The 16,426-nt window shown below is 40.8% G+C and overlaps 1 protein-coding gene across 7 annotated transcripts in view; it reads right to left on the minus strand.

The window, feature by feature from the left end:
• Positions 1-16,426, minus strand: part of tcf12 (transcription factor 12) — an 83,723-nt gene that overhangs the window by 45,643 nt on the left and 21,654 nt on the right. For all 7 annotated transcript variants that reach the window (XM_055017348.1, XM_055017402.1, XM_055017382.1 and 4 more), the window contains exon 5: positions 14,621-14,723. In XM_055017348.1, coding sequence (XP_054873323.1) covers positions 14,621-14,723 — 103 coding nt within the window. The remainder of the gene's footprint in view (positions 1-14,620; positions 14,724-16,426) is intronic.

A 16,426-nucleotide genomic window follows, 5' to 3' on the forward strand; every position in this document is an offset into this window, starting at 1 on the left:
GTAAGGCAACTCTGACAGCAATTGCAGGTTTACGTTTTCTTGCCTACAACTGTGTCACCATCACACAGTCAAACACTTCACTGTAATATATCACTGGCACATCGGTGTGGTCATTGCACAGATGTTAAAGCACCACTACAGATTCAAAGACTTTGACATACTTGTTGTGAAGCCAATGCAGCATCGATTCAGGTGCCTGAGGTCAAGTCTTTGTTGGGACATAAATCATCGCGCCACTGTGAAGTCTTTGGCACGGTGAAGCAGAATAACCTTAATAATTTGCTTGCATCTGGCACATTTATTTGGCTCCTCGCAGCCCTATTGTACTACTATTGTGCTTTGCAGCAGGGATGGTGTCATCTGTGCCCAGTTTCAGCTAAATATAGCACTTTGTATTACATTTGGAGTTCAACTATTGTTTGGCCAGATCCAGTAATTGTTTGCCTCATGCTTTAAGTCCTTTGCTGTTTTTTCACAGGCCAAGCTGCTGCCATGTGCCTTTTATCAGGAGTGGACAGACTAAAATTTAGCATTTAGTGTAACAGAAATACATTAATGTCAGGCAGTCAAGGAAGCGCATATTTCTGTCAGCTATCTTTTCAGTGTTTAGTCTCTTTGTCTAGTTGCTCTGTTTGGTTGTGATGAGCATCTCTGGGACTTTAATTTTCATATTTACTAATGATGAAACCTGCTGTGCTCAACTTCCACTATGCTCACTACAGTTCTGGATACCTGCCTCTACTGCTGGCTGCTATCCTGCAGTAACCACAGTATAAAGTACGGATGGTGTCAGACCACATGATTGATTACCCTGAGAACAACATTTTGCTTAGTGGTCATCTTCTCAACAGCACTATGTAACCAACGCAGTTTGGTCTTAATGGAAACTTAATCATGCTGAGATTACTTCTGAGATGTATTTTTGTTAGGATGAGCAAAGTGAAATTAGTTGTACTTCTACAAATGATAATAGCTGGACTACTGCAAAATAATTTAATCGAGAGGTCTTTATTTAAAAAGCAATACGTGCTGTTTCAGAATTCAAACTTCATTATCTGTTGTTTATGCTAATAAAAAAATAAGCATTTTTTTTATAATTCAAGAATTTAAAACAAAGCACCTATTTGTAGAAAGTTGCTCCATACAAATTTAGATTTTGAATGATAACATAATCTACCTGATGTTATACAGGTTTAGAGTTTTGAGTTCAGGCATGTTAGTGGAGCAGTGAATTAAACAACACTGGTGCTCAAATCCTGCTGAAAGAAAAGGCAAGCCGGCCACTCATTTAACAGTGTGGTTCCTTATTGATCACAGGGCTGCAGCGCAGCATAGTGTGGCACTGTGTCGAGCTCCTTATTTTGATGATATGAGAGGTAGTGACCTAAGCATCTCCAGGGATCAATTCAAAACCCTTGCCACAAAAACAGGCAATTAGTGAGTGTGCTTCACTGCCTCGCAGATGCATTCCAAGGGCCTCTTTTTTCCATCCAGAAAACGAGTCCATTTTCCTTGCTCCAAGGAAAGCCAAGACCATGAAAACAAACACATAATACAGGATGAGGAAATGTTGTTAATCTAGAAACCAAATGAACTGATCACACGCCAACTCACTTGGTTTGTGTTTTTTTTTCTCCGAGCACATGTGTTTGCTGTTGGTGTCCGTGTTTATGTTCCCATGTGATGACTTCTACGGCACATTACCTCAAAGCATTATTTCTATAAACTCAATAGATCCTTTTAGTCGTGGCAAAAATAAACACTTTTATGAACTTAACAGCATTCAAACTCACAACCTAAATATTGTTATACAGCTCGGTGCTATTTTTTTACTATTGAACTCGGTGAAAATTAGTGCAACACAGGGACCAGACTCCAATTGGATACTCTCCCCTACATAAAGCTCGAGTTTTGGTCTGTCTGGGTTCTTTGGAAGTAAAATTAGACAGGCTCCATGGTTACTAATACATTCCTCTGGCAACTAGTCACGGCACAAGGACACATCAGATCTACACTCACTCCCTCTTTCACCAAACCTTTTAACATGCCTCCCTTTGTTTCCTTCTCTTAAGAGTTTGTGTACATCCATCCTGTCAAAGCCGTTTGATGCTTCCACCAGATTTTTTCTGACAGTAAATAAAAGCTGGCTGGGTTAGAGGTTAGGTCAGCACGGATGAGGAAACAGGGAAGGGAGGTAGTGTACCAAATCAGCTTCCTCTCTGGCTGGCAGGAGAATGTCTACAGCTGAACATTAGGAACAGCAGTAGGACAGAGGAACATGATAGAACCACAAAACACTAAGGAAACATGCCTCCTTCGCCTTGAGCTCAACATCAATTTGTGCGTACAGCCTTGTCAGCAGTGACATTATTCAAAACAGCAAGAGCAAATGTTAATGAGTTCTTATTTGCATATTTATTTTTTTCGTTGTTGAAATGTCACTGATTATTACGTACTATGATGATAAATGCATCTGCTCATGCAGCCTGATGTGTAATTAGCCATTAGGTGGAATGAATAGATCAATTAAAGGCAAGGGACCAAGATTAAGAGAAACCAAACTGGGAAGAATACAGGAATGAGAAACAAAATAACACATTAGGCTCAGGGGGAAGAAAACCTCAACTGCTTGTAGATCAGGTTAGAAACCCAGATGAGGTTACTAATCAAGAAAAGGTGGCTGAATCACCAAGATCAAAGATATTTCTCATTACGCTGCACATTCTTCAGCAATGAAGTGTGACTTTCAAAATCCGGATCTGCTGCCCTTCGCACTAGCTAAACAGTTTATTTTCTCCTAAAATCCATCTCAGTGAGGAAAAAGGAGATGTGGGTTTCCTGATTGTATTTATCCCCTCCCAGGATAATCAGGTGCCATGGCTAGGTCTATTTGAATTTTTCTAACTCAGTAGAAAGGAAAAAGGGGAGGTGGACAGGGGAAAATGTTTTCGCTTGGCCTTTGCCTTTTTCCGAGCCCAACTATTCTCCTGCCAGTGCTTGTTATTCACAAATGAGGAAAAAAATGCATTACTGCGGACCAGATGGGAACATTCCACATGACCAAACCAATCAATCACCTTGGTGGGACGCAGGTGTGACACAGCCGTGCAGCAACACACCATTTCACAGTCTATCAGGCACAAACACATGGTCACCAATCAATGGCACCCTGAGGACCCATGAGGAGGGGTGCTTCTCGGTAGCCTCACTGGTTCATAGCTGATGACTTCATAATCACACATCCATTCTCTCAGAGGAGAAAGGCGATGAGCTCCCTAATAACGTCTCCCACCATGTGAACACCAGGAGTGTAATGGATGCTGCTTTAGCAGGGACACTAACATGCTCCCCTGCATCCCACATTCACATGTGAGCTCTCTGCCATCAGCCCTGTCAGGGTGAGAGAGCGCTGTCTGGGGAAACAAGAGCACATTTAACAAGCTGAAGAAATATCTCCCAGTCGGCTATTAGAATCAAGTCAGTGTGTAACATCAAAGTGTGTGTCGATGTTTGGTACTAGATGCCAAACAACTGTTGAGCAGCGAAACAACAGAGAGCCGAAGAGAGGTGAAGGACAAGGAAGGATACACACATGGGTTAGGAATGCTGATCCAGCTCCAAGCACTGTGGGCATATTTCCTTACACAGAAAACCCCTGCAAACCCTAAGTGGACTGCAGTTTAAGAACACAAGCCTGCAATAAATAAAAGACCAAAACAGCCTGAAGGGGAGAGATCTTTTGATGAGTACTCTCTGGAGATGGCACTGCATGAGGGCAAAAAATTGCAGCAGCCGATTAAACGAGTTCTGTTGATTTTAAGTCGACAAAAAATGTACCTTCCCACCCCCATAATCCTGGCAGTAAAGAAAAAGTCTCACAGAGCCATGCTTCTCTCTACACTTCCCACATTTCACACTCTCAAGGCTCTGCCAGCGCAGGAGAAAATGTCAGGCATTGTCAAGTGGGAGTAAAGGCGAAACAAATGTTTGCATTTTATTATCCAATCACAATCCACTACAGTCAAGCAAGAGGGGAGTGTAACATTATCGAGTGTTTTGTTTGCCAGCACGCCCAGCATGGACACAGGACGCCTGGGCAAGCAGTTGTGACCGTGGAAAAAACACGGAGGTGGGAGTTAGACGAGTGGTAGGCACAAAAATTAACCAGCGAATGTGGGCCAGCTTTTCTGTGGCTCATCTCAACAAGGACTCAACCTTTGATGTGTTGACAAATTAGTTGCTTTAGGGGAGGGAGACTTCACAAAGTTCACCTCAAGCTCGACTTGTCCACATTGGTGATTAATTAGCAGGAATCAGGGGTCGATTTCATGCATTCTCCAGTTGTAGAGGTAGAATTACTCTGTTTCAAGAAAAAGAAAGGAGGGAGAATCTGAGAATTAATTTGTCCTCCATCTGTGCCCACTTTTTCAACTACAGGGTTTTTTTACCAAAATCAGTCCTGAAGTTGATCCTCTTGTGATAAATGCGAGCAGACCACCGCATAATGAAATGCTTTCTTTAGTGTTCATGCATATCTTCAATGCTGTCAGTTGGTGTGGTTTTTCAGTGGTAATGTTTGGCATTGCACTGCTTTTTTTCTGATTTGCACTGAGGCCAAACATTTTTCATATTAAAAAAAGCCTTTAAATGTTCAGTTTACAAGATCAGCTACCAATATGTGCCACAGGTGTGTACAGCAACACAGAGCGCTAGGTTAGACTATGGACACAAAACTATTTATTTAGGCTGGCATCAACTGAAAACAACTGGAGCTTAGCTTTAGCGACACAAAAACCACATCTTTACATTCCTTAGCAGCTAAAGTCAATGACGACACTGTATAATATTTCAAACTTAAAACAGAACGTTTGCTATGTATAGAGATCATGTGGAAAAAAACTGTCCAACCATCCAGTCAAACACTAAACCACATGCACATTATAATGGTTTGGTTCTCTACAAAGACGATTCAAGACACAGTATTTTAAGACTCAATGGTCAGTGGCATGTTTTGGGTGTATTTCAAAGCTACATGGTTACAAATATTTTAATGCTCCAAACAAGGCAATGTCAAAGTCAGCAGACCTAAATTGTTTCGCTAACAGTAATTCTTCTGAATGAATCATTTCCCTTTTAGAATTGCACTTGTAATAAACAATCTCTAACATTCTTGTTGGCATCAGCTGCAGGCAGCGTGATGCAAGAGAGAGATGAGAGAAGAGGAGGGGGGGGAAGAGAGAGGGAAATAGAGGAGAGATGTGAGATATACAAGCAAACAAGCACAATGGGTCTTAGTGATAGTATTTGGGTTTCTCAAAACTCCTTTAAATCACTATTCAGCAGAAAACTTCTTCTGAAGACAGAATTTGACTCTTTTTGCTGTGTACACATCTGCAGACATATATGCAGTTATTCTGAATAAATTCTTGAGGTCTCAGTACCATCAAAGCAGCCAGGTCTTGGCAGTGACTAAAACTAGCAACATGAAGACACCTGGCCACTGATTATAAATTTAATTGTGGCAGTCTGACACTTTGCAGCAGCCTCCTAAAGTCTGGTTATGTCATCGTATCTCGGCCATACAACAGCTTTGGAGCTACAGCCCTCGAGGCCGACTCGACTACAGCTGATCCTCTGCAGCTGGGCAGGCTCAACAGCCGCATGCTGGGGGCCGAGGCCTAGGGAAGGAAGGCTGGGGCCAGAGAGGGCCAAGATGGGTTAGGGTTAGGGAAGCATGAGGGTGGGGAGGGCTGCTGGGATGTGTGGGGAGATGTGGGCAGCATGGGGAAGGAGAATAGGGATTTGCACCCTTTCAGCTTGTCTTCAGCTCTTCATGCTCCACTGACCGCAGTAATAGATAAGCACACCCTGCAGCTCTGCATAATGACCCGCTACACGCATTAAACTGTACCGCACACATCTTCTCATTTTCCTCTCTCTGATCTTTGCCCCATCATTTAGACTAAATTCATATATATATATATATATATATATATATATATATATATATATATAGAGAGAGAGAGAGAGAGAGAGAGAGAGAGAGAGAGAGAGAGAGAGAGAGAGAGAGAGAGAGAGAGAGAGAGAGAGAGAGAGAGAGAGAGAGAGAGAGAGAGAGGCATATGCATGTATACATATATAAGAATTGCCTGCAAAACAATATGTGGGTGAATGCTGTATTTAGCTTTAATTGTGACAGCTTGCAGTATACTGTGTGTGTGTGTGTGTGTGTGTGCGTGCATGTGTGCGTGCGTGTGTGTGCGGGTATGAGCAGCAGAGTGGGAAGCAGGAGCAGCACTGGCAGCACCTGTGACCCACACTGCACTGGAAACTGAGTGTACACCTGAACAGCACCTGGCCACAATCACAGTCTGGGTCTGAGGAGGGTCTCCCAGGGGACCGAGCATTAGCACATGACACCTGCCCCAGTAAAAACACACAGGGGATGCCAGTGTGATGTGGGATTTGACACTTCATGAAAAGCCTTGAGGAACAATTAGACATGAAAAAAAAGAAAAATAAAAGGGTTGGAAGAGAAGAATTCCTTTCTGGTGCAAAAACTAGTCACTGCAGAATGTTTTTTTGTACCATAAAATAAAAGGAAACAGGATTTTCGTCTACACATTTAGGAGGATAACTAGAGAAGATATAATTTTAATTGCCATCAACACTAACATGGTGCAAATCTTTGGCACAAGCTCTGTATTATTATTTCTGCTTTGCAAACACAGGTTATGGCTATGGACTACTTTGACAGCACAGATAAATACACAGTATGTGACTACCTTACAATGACAAAATATCAATCTATGCCAGTCATACTATTTGCAGAAGCATCAGAATATATCTAAAAACACTGAGCAAGATCATATGCTCCATGTCACATGAAAAGTCTATGGACTAAGTTTTTACCAGCTTTAATGTTGTTATGAGAAAAATAAAGAACTTATTATAAAAAAATAGTAGGCGAACATTAAACAATCCAGCTACTGGAGATACTACTACTACTTTCAAAATGCAAAAACAATATAATACAAAGATCAACACATAATCCTAAAAGGTTTTGGGTCACACTTGTCACTTGAATTATTTGGTCTTATAGGCCATATTTCTGGTCGCAAACATGGTTATGAAATATTTCATCATAAATACAGACCTCCCAAACATCTAAGATGACTTAAATTAGGGTGACAAGAGGCTTGGCCATAATGTAATTTAATTGCAGCCAAGAGAAATTACAAGCTGTCATTTCTTAACTTTAGCCTTTAGTATGTAAAATAATTTATTATTGGATACTTCATGTGGTGCATTTTTGTTGCACCTCAAATGCTGAATCACCAAATCATCTTAAAAATTTCATAATTACAAATTAACAGATGATTTACAAATAACGTGAGGATTACAGCGAGTTCAAAGCAGGACTCTTAGCTTCCAAAAACTTTCAGTAGTGTCATTTTAATTGTTTGTTCACAGGAACAAACACATAAAATCACAACAAAACATTTTAATAGGTGGTTGTCACAAAAAAATCTGTTAAGTACAACAGCATCACCAGCTATGAAGATTTATGGAATAAAAAACATGTTTTATTTGTTATGGGTTAAACATTGGTCTAGACATTTCCTTTGCACTTCTGAATGATGAACTTATGGAAACAGACTGCATCAGCTGAAACATGCTGCAACACTTGAATAAAAATAACAGAAAGTAGTCCATCATTACTATCAGCGTTCTGTTAAACTATTATGGAGAATTTCTGAAGGTGGTAACAGAGGGATTGTCTCCTCTTTGCTTGACAGCTACACAACTGAGCAATCGCAGTCAAGTAGTCACGTTAAGGTCACATGTGTATGTTGACACGGTACATGTGGCTGTATGCATGTGTTGATGACAGTGTTAAGCTGCTTAGTTTTAATACAACGATAAACCTGTATGAGTAATATAGATGAAGCACACCAGAGAAACGTGAGCACGAAACTACAACTCAGCAGTTGTGTTATCACACCTTCAGGCACATGCCGGCAGGTCCGGACAACATCCCGGGATGTGTGCTCAGAGTCTGCCCTGGCGACGTGGCAGATGTACTGACTGACATCTTTAGCATCTCCCTCAGTCAGGCCATTGTCCCCAGATGCTTCAAAACATCCACCATAGTTTCAGTGGCAAAGAAATCAGTTGTAACCTGTCTGGATAACTACCACCCCGTCGCACTGACACCAATTGTGATGAAGTGTTTTGAACGGCGAGTCAAACCACACATCACAGCCAGTCTCCCTACATCACTTGACCCTCTTCAATTCGCTTACCGTCCCAACCGCTCCACAGAGGATGCAATATCCACTACCTTGTACTTACTCATCACCCACCTGAACAATAAAGACACCTACGCCAGAATCCTGCACATTGATTTCAGCTCAGCATTTAATACCATCATCCCCCAGAGACTAATGGAGAAACTCCTCCTACTTGGCCTGGATACCGCCACATGTCTCTGGGTCCTAGACTTTCTGACCGAGAGACCCCAGTCTGTCTGGGTCGGAAAGAGCATCTCCAACTCCAACACACTTAACACTGGATCTCCTCAAGGCTGTGTGCTCAGTCCACTGTTGTTTACACTGCTAACACACTACTGTGCAGCCACACATGAGGGGATTCAGATCATCAAGTTCACAGATGACACCACAGTGGTGGGACACTGGAAATGGGGAATCAATGTACAGGGACGAAGTTAAACACCGATCATTGACTTCCGGAGGTCCCGACCTGAGCATGTTCCCCTCAGCATCAGCGGCTGCACAGTGGAGAGAGTGGAGAACATCAAGTTCCTCAGAGCGCAGATTTCGCAGGACTTGAGCTTGAATAAGAACACCTCAGCAATCATCAAACGGTCCTAGGAGAGACTACATTTCCTCAGCAAGCTGAAACAATCCTCTCTCCCCACCAGCATCCTCAGGACGTTCTACAGAGGTGTGGTCGAGAGCATCCTGACAAACTGCATCTCAACATGGTACTCCAGCTGCAGTCTGTCAGAAGGAAAAGCCCTGCAGAGGATAGTCAGGGGAGCTGAGAGGGTCATCGGCGTTCTCCTACCCTCTATCCAAGAACTCTTCCAGAGCCACTGCAGGAGCAGGGCACTGAACATTGTCAGGGACTCCTCACAATCTCTCCATAAACTCTTTGAACTGCTGCCATTAGGCAAACGTTTCTGGAGCATTTAAGGTAGAACCACCAGACTGATCAATGGCTTCATTCCACAAGCTGTCAGAACGTTGAACTGTTGATCTGGATATGCACACACTTCTGCACCTTAATCTAATTTTAGTAGTTTTAGTTTCAGTATTTAAATTATTATCATTCCACAAGGTCACTTTAACTGTTGTGCACTTTACATCACAGGCTGCTGCTATGGACACTTAACAACAATTCAACTGCCAATTAGTAAAACGACGTCTTAGGGATGTGTATTTGTGTGTGGGCGGGACGGTGGATGTGTGATTGCATAAGTGTGGGTGTTCCTAACTTATTTTCTATTTTCCTATTTTTTTTCCCTTTTCTCTATTGTAAAGTTTGTTTAATTGCTTTAAATTGGATCCTGGAGAAACGCTATCATCTTGCCTGCACTACCGTTGTATGTACAGCTAAATGACAATAAAGTTTGATTTGATTTGATGGCTAGAAAGAAGTGACACAAAAGCAATCCAAAGTTATGCTGTGAGAGCCCACATGAGACCCAATGTTATTTAAAAACATCTCAAGGATAAAATTTTGTTGCATCTCTTCTACAAAATCTAAATCAGACTGATCGGTCTAGTAAGTATTAAGAAAATTATAAACAGTCATAAATGATCACAATAAATATGGGCATGCTAGAGTTATTGGTCCTAAACTTTTTGAAGATTTACATATCTGTTTTAATATATATAAATCTGTGGATGCATGTGTATTGTGTGACCGTGTGAGAGAGAAAGTATGCAATGTTCGTGAAAATAAACACAGAAATCCAGACAATTAGTTGTTGGCTTTTCTTCATTGTGACATTTTTGTTTGTTTGTGTGTTTCTCACACTCCAATTATGGTCTTTGTCTTTCCAAAACACAAAGTGAGTTAAGTGAAAAATAGTATGATGTACAAAATAGAGCAAATCTGACAACATAATTATTACCACATAACAGGCAATCTTAGGCTGAAAAAATACAGAGTATATGAAAGAATACCGATAAGGAATCGTGTTATTGTTGATTTGATGTCCTTATAATCCAGTCCTCTTACTTTTCTGTTACTAACGACAGCTGTGAACACCTTCATCAGCTAGGTTTCACTAATTGGCATAGTAATTTTAAAGCAGTATCTGAGGATAGGTCACTGAATCAAAGGGCTTTCTACGCTTAGTGAAAAACAATATCAGTCCATTGAGTAAATAATGACAAAAAGGCAAACATTAAGTGGTGCACACTCAGAATACAGCGTAAAATAAATGAGCAGAGTGCAGCTCTTTCAGTTGTAGCTCATTGCCTGTGGTAATTGCCCAGATTGCTTGAAATCAGCCTCCCCTCACCGACTTCCCCATATCGAGCTGACACCACAAGAAAAAAATCTCAGCAGGTAATTAGATGTAACCATTCCTTGTCAGGGCTATGAACTGTTGGCAATCCCTGTGGCTAAACAATTAGAACGAGTGAATGAGAGCCACCCCTCAACTGCAGGACCTACAGAGGACCTTAAGTGAAGCATTAAAGAGAAAGGAACTTAAATTTTAAAAAAAAGAAAAACATCTGCAAACTCTCAGGCCTTTTGCTGCTTTTTTGTTCAACAGTGCATGACCCTCATAAAAACCATTTAGCTTCACAGCTCAATGAGGCAAGAATCAACACATAACTAACTGGAGTGACAGCCAAAATCCAGTGACCCTCCTGTAGTTTTATCAAAATTCGATTCTGGAACCAATCTTGACTCCCAGGTCGTCCACTGAAATCGAATCATTAGACTACCAGAGATTGCTCGTGCTTATGCATGCCAAACTAAGAAAATATATCTTTTGCTGACAGAACTGTATTTCTATCCTGCAATCACAGTTTTCCAACCACTGTGATTATCTCTCTAGTAGATATTCAGTATATGTGTGACAATCAATACTGTTCATCAGGCCAAAGGAATCACCCACAGTGCTGCAAATCTTTCTGAATGATACGTCCACAGCCTGTCCGAGTGTCGGCTTTAACCAGCCCATGTGACAATAAGTTGAGTCATAGAGACTCACACAGCCGAAAAAGTTTGTCTGTGGTCCGCCGTGCACATGAACAATGTGGCTGCCACCTGTCGGGCAGAGTGCACTGGATGACGTGTGGGTTAGTAAGAGGATTGTAGAACAAGAGGGTGGTGCTAAGATGCACGTGAGGACCAGACCAGCTGATCCATAGTCGGCCCTATCTGGGCTCCAGCTCCCTGTGGAGAACAGTGTCATCATTAAGCGCTCGCTGGCTCCCCGGCATTCAACCAAAACCCCCCATTCTTCAGCTTCAAACCCCCACACACTTCTCTTGTGAGGCTGGAATAAAACCATGCCCTTTCAGAGAAGCTGTCTTTTTCTGTGTCTGCTTCAAAATCACTAGAGGGATCTTAAAAATAACAGAACAACCCATTTTCTTGAGCCATATAATATCCGTATGGCTTGATAAAATATATAGAACTTACAGCTAATAAAAATGACTGTATTGCCATGTAGTGTAAAGCTAATTTTAGTTACTGTGAGTTACACCAATAGTGATTGTACATATTGCAGATACAGTTCAATGGTCTATAACTGTACATTATAATAAACAGAGAGTTCGTGTCCGATGATTTTGTAGTCACGCAGTCAGCAGTCACTGTATGTGTCATGACAGAACAGCACAGAGGTTTGTTGTTCATATACAGTGAACAAGTTTATATTTGTTGTTCTGTTAGTAAAGTTGATTCTAATGTCTGAATCAACTCTGTACCAATCATTTTGAAATACTGTGAATGTACCAAAATCTCCCAATCTATGACAAACGGAGCCACGTTCTCCAAGACATCCAGGCAAAACCACAGCTGTAATTTACAAGATTACAACACAATCATTGTTTGTCTCCTGTTTATTTGACTGGCTTTATCACTTATATTTTGCAGTTTGGTGAACAAATGTTAGACGCCTGCAGAGTATTTGACTTTTAAAATAACGTGAACAACAGACTCAACATATGGTGGACTTGATTTAAAACTGTACCATAACAAGTGATCTTATTTATTTTCCTTCCAAACTGACATTCTCCATTGTGATAAAACTCCAAAAATATTTTACATAAAGATGAAACTGTGAAGCTATTTATCCAAACAGCCATGTCACTGCTCAGTTATTAGGCACCACAAGAGAAATGTTACACAAACTAAGGGCTGAGATTCCTTTCAAGTGCATAAGAAATCATTTTAGTCAGTATTTTTTCCAAAGGAAATCTCCAATCAGTGTTGCATTTTCTTTTACAAAGCCTGGTCCAGATCTACTGTACTGATAAACTAGACTAAACACATCCACGTAAACATGGAAATGTCATTAGGGTTATGGACTTGGCACTTTTGATCAGGAACAATAGATTGAATAAGAGGCAGGAAGTATGAAGAGGTCCTGAGGGCCCTGACACACTGAGCTGACTGTGGGCCACTATTGGGTCGTTTTTGAATGTATTTTCTGAGACACAGCATGTCTGACACAGTTTACTTAAGGCCAACCTCACAGCAGCAGCTCGGCCAGCTCAGCAGGCTGCACTAGCGGTAGAGGACGTCAGTAAGACGAAGCTCTCTGCTTCAGCCTTGCAAATTATTTTTGCCACTTCAATGCAATTTCTGCTAAGTTTTATCTCTTTATTTTCCCCTTTCAATCACTAAACAATCGCTTTATCCTGTCTGGCACTGATTGTGAAGTAAGCAGTCCGATTATAGAAGTCACATTATACAGTAATATGCATATGTAGTTGTCGGTTGTTAATAGTCCAACTGCATTGACGATCTAAATATGTCCTCAGGTGAACCACTTGCTCAAAATCTCTCCCAAGACTTTCATACATCTGATAGATAGACCGACTGCTGCAACAACAACCACAGATGTTGAGATGCTTCCTGACTTGAAACAACCCATTCAGCAGTTTAGATACTGTTCAGAAAACAGGACTGAAACTTTACTACTTTCACCTCAAGATAAAGTGTTGGTTAAAAAGTCCACCCTACAACACAACTGTATATGTGACAACTGTGTGGTTGTTCTACCCTGTGCACTGATGAGGAATAACCTTTCAGACATGACTTAATGAGGGTGCTGAAAACTCCATAAATCCATGTACGTATCCTGATATTGCTGTGGAATAACAATTTAATATGACCACAGTCATCCTGAATTCCCAACCTGAGATAAGCACAGGCAATTCCAAGTTTACAATATTACTGTCTAAATCTGACATATCACCACAACAGATCACATCCATATTCTGCCGCTGGTGAGCATAATTACAGACGAGGCTGAAGAGACGAGACATAGGCAGCGTGTGGGAAACAGTCACGTGATCAATTACAAGAAAGATAACATTTTGTTTCAATTCAGCAGCACCCATTTGTGAACTAATCGCTGTGCTTGGAAACCAGTCTCCAGGGCCATTACATAATGAGCTGAGATGTAGTTAGCCATAAAACTGTCAAGTGGTTACACATCACAGTGATGCCAGGCCAAAGAGCTGGATAACATAGAGCTTTTAATCGTCATAATGCCAAAGCATATTGTAAGTCTGTGATGGAGTATGTATTTGAAAAAGATCCTTCTGATTTTGATCGGTATCAAAACACAGAGTCTGATATGGGTAAAAATATATATATATACACATCAGTGTTTGGGGCAAAAAAAAATACGAAAATAAACATAAATTAGAGAGAGGCTGATATTTGGAACATGACAGGTAGTGTTGATGAAGGGGTACTCATCCTGCAGAGCTGCGGGGAGTATGTCACATCAAAAAGATTCAAAACCACTGAGCTAGGAAGCGTGGTTGTAAAAGGCAAACAGTACACCTCTCAAAGATTAAATTAACACTATAATAAAAAAAATAATTAATTAGTAACAGCAAATCAGGTGCTGGTTCAGTCAATGAGAAAAAAACACAAAGACTGCACAAAAAATTGAATGAGTTTGATTCGATAATCTACATTAAATTCAAAAGTTTTCAGTGAGAGGGTTTTTAATACCGCTGCCTAACTGTTTAACCCTACGCACATGAAACACCAAGCCGTGCCACCAGTAGAAGCTGCTGAAAGCGGTTTTGATGTCTAGGAGACAGCTTCTTATGACGGAAAGCTATACTGATAGCGTGACTTCTAGCCTGGGGGAGGGTCATCACAGGAGGAAGAAGAAGGAGATACGGCAAGGGGAGGGGGATTAAGAGAGGAAATAAAGGCAAGGGGAGATGGGAGAAAATAGTCGGGTAGCCTGGCAAGCCTCTCAGTGTTGCTACCTCCAGATGTATGAGGTGCCTAAACCACAGTCAGGCAATTTTTTTTACACAATGTCTTCCCACCACCAAAGGGCATGCGAGGGGTGAGGTGAAGGGAGTCGCTCACTTACCCATTATGTTTGAGTTCATAAAAGGTGTTGGAGACAATCCTTCATGGGACACTAATCGACTGTCACTCAAATGATCGCTGTAATGAGGGCTGTCTGCGAAACCCTGAGGGAAGAGATCAGAATATTAGGCACATTAGTGGGCAACTGCAATGGCTGCGTGCTATAACGTGACACTAATTAGTAAAAGGAGAGCACAAGTGGTCGTTTACACAAATAAACTGAATGGTCTGTGCGTAATAGTTTAAGAAATTAAAGAGAAAGAAAACATCTGTTAATGACATTGTAACCGTGATTCACCTTAATGATACTTTCACATGTGCAACCCCAATATTGCCATAAAGACACAATAATTCAGTGAAAATGCTTGTGGGAACTTGTGAAACAGAAATTTACACAGTTTTTGTCATGTGTCAGTAAGGTCTTGTAGATATGAAAACTACCAGTCTGTAGATTTTTTGTGAGTGTGAGGACAGATATATCTATTGAGACCTTTAAACACCTGATAAAGACTTGCCTGTTTATGTACAATTAAAATGATGACAGTTGTAGTGGTTATGATAATAATAAATGCTAGTGTTCCTGTTATATTTGAAATAATTTCATTTTACATTTTGTCCTTTTAATTTTATTCTTATGCTAGATTTTAAGTTTTTACCAGTTGATTCTATCTGCTTTGAAGTCATTATTTTCATTTCTTTCGTACGTAAAGACCACATTAACTCAGTAACATTGTTTTGTGGCTCGTTTTTACAAACTTCTGTAGTGCTTTAATGTAGAATGTCAACTGATGGAAAACAGTCTTGCGCTCTTTAAAAAAGGGCAAAATACCATTGTGCTATAAAATTAACATAGGCCACTGAATTCCTCCGCATATGAACTTCATATTACCAACTTATTATCAGCAACATACAGGCAAATGTAATAAATATATTCAAGTTTGCACCGTTTCCTCCCTCAAGGAAGTCCACTCCACCTACAGCAACTTCATTTTTGTTACAATATATGCATTTATAAGATAACAACTTCTAAACCATATTTATTTTTGCTGGTTTTTAAAGTTTTCTTTTACATTGTAACATTTTGTCTGCATGGTAACAGGGTTGTGTGGCACTTCATGCGCGCAGATCATAAGAAAGCGTTGTTTAATAGAAGGCGAAGAAACAGAAAGATGCAATCCTCCGTCATTTCCAGGTACCTGCAGCTTAAAAAAATTGCCTTTTTCTCCTGCAGCTTAACAGTGCCTTTTCATGACAGTTATCAGCTTCAGGGGCTTAGGTCTAAATATCGGTCACAGTATGGTTTTTGAAAACTCGGGGTCCCATGTAATAAAAGATGCTCCGTTACAGTGCTAATCCCAAGCCCTGTGAAAATCCTCCTGTGCTCCAGTCAAATACATCTTCCCAAACTACATTAACTCCCACCAGAGGGACCAAGCAGCAGTGGGCTTGTATTTCTATGGAGTTATTTTCACTAACTCATACTCTTTGCATTCGACATATAGGAAAAAAAAACAGTAAATCTTATTATCCATCTTTTTCTGCGAGTGGATGGTGATGGAGTAATTTCAAAGGCAGTGGAGTGTTGTGCTGTGTCGAGGGAATCCTCAGATTCCCTATTGTGCTCCTGCCAGGCCACACACTGTTAATCACACCATGAACAGACTCAGTAACAACAACAGCCCCGTGAGAAGCTCTAGCAAACTAATACACACAGTTACACATACAGTACACAGCTAACGTAAGCAAGCAAGAAACATTTCCTTTCTTCTACTGCAAAACAAGGAAAATGCTTCAAAGGCCCGATCTC

Source organism: Amphiprion ocellaris, chromosome 1 (genome assembly GCF_022539595.1).
Source record: "Amphiprion ocellaris isolate individual 3 ecotype Okinawa chromosome 1, ASM2253959v1, whole genome shotgun sequence".
Classification (NCBI taxonomy): Eukaryota; Metazoa; Chordata; class Actinopteri; family Pomacentridae; genus Amphiprion; species Amphiprion ocellaris.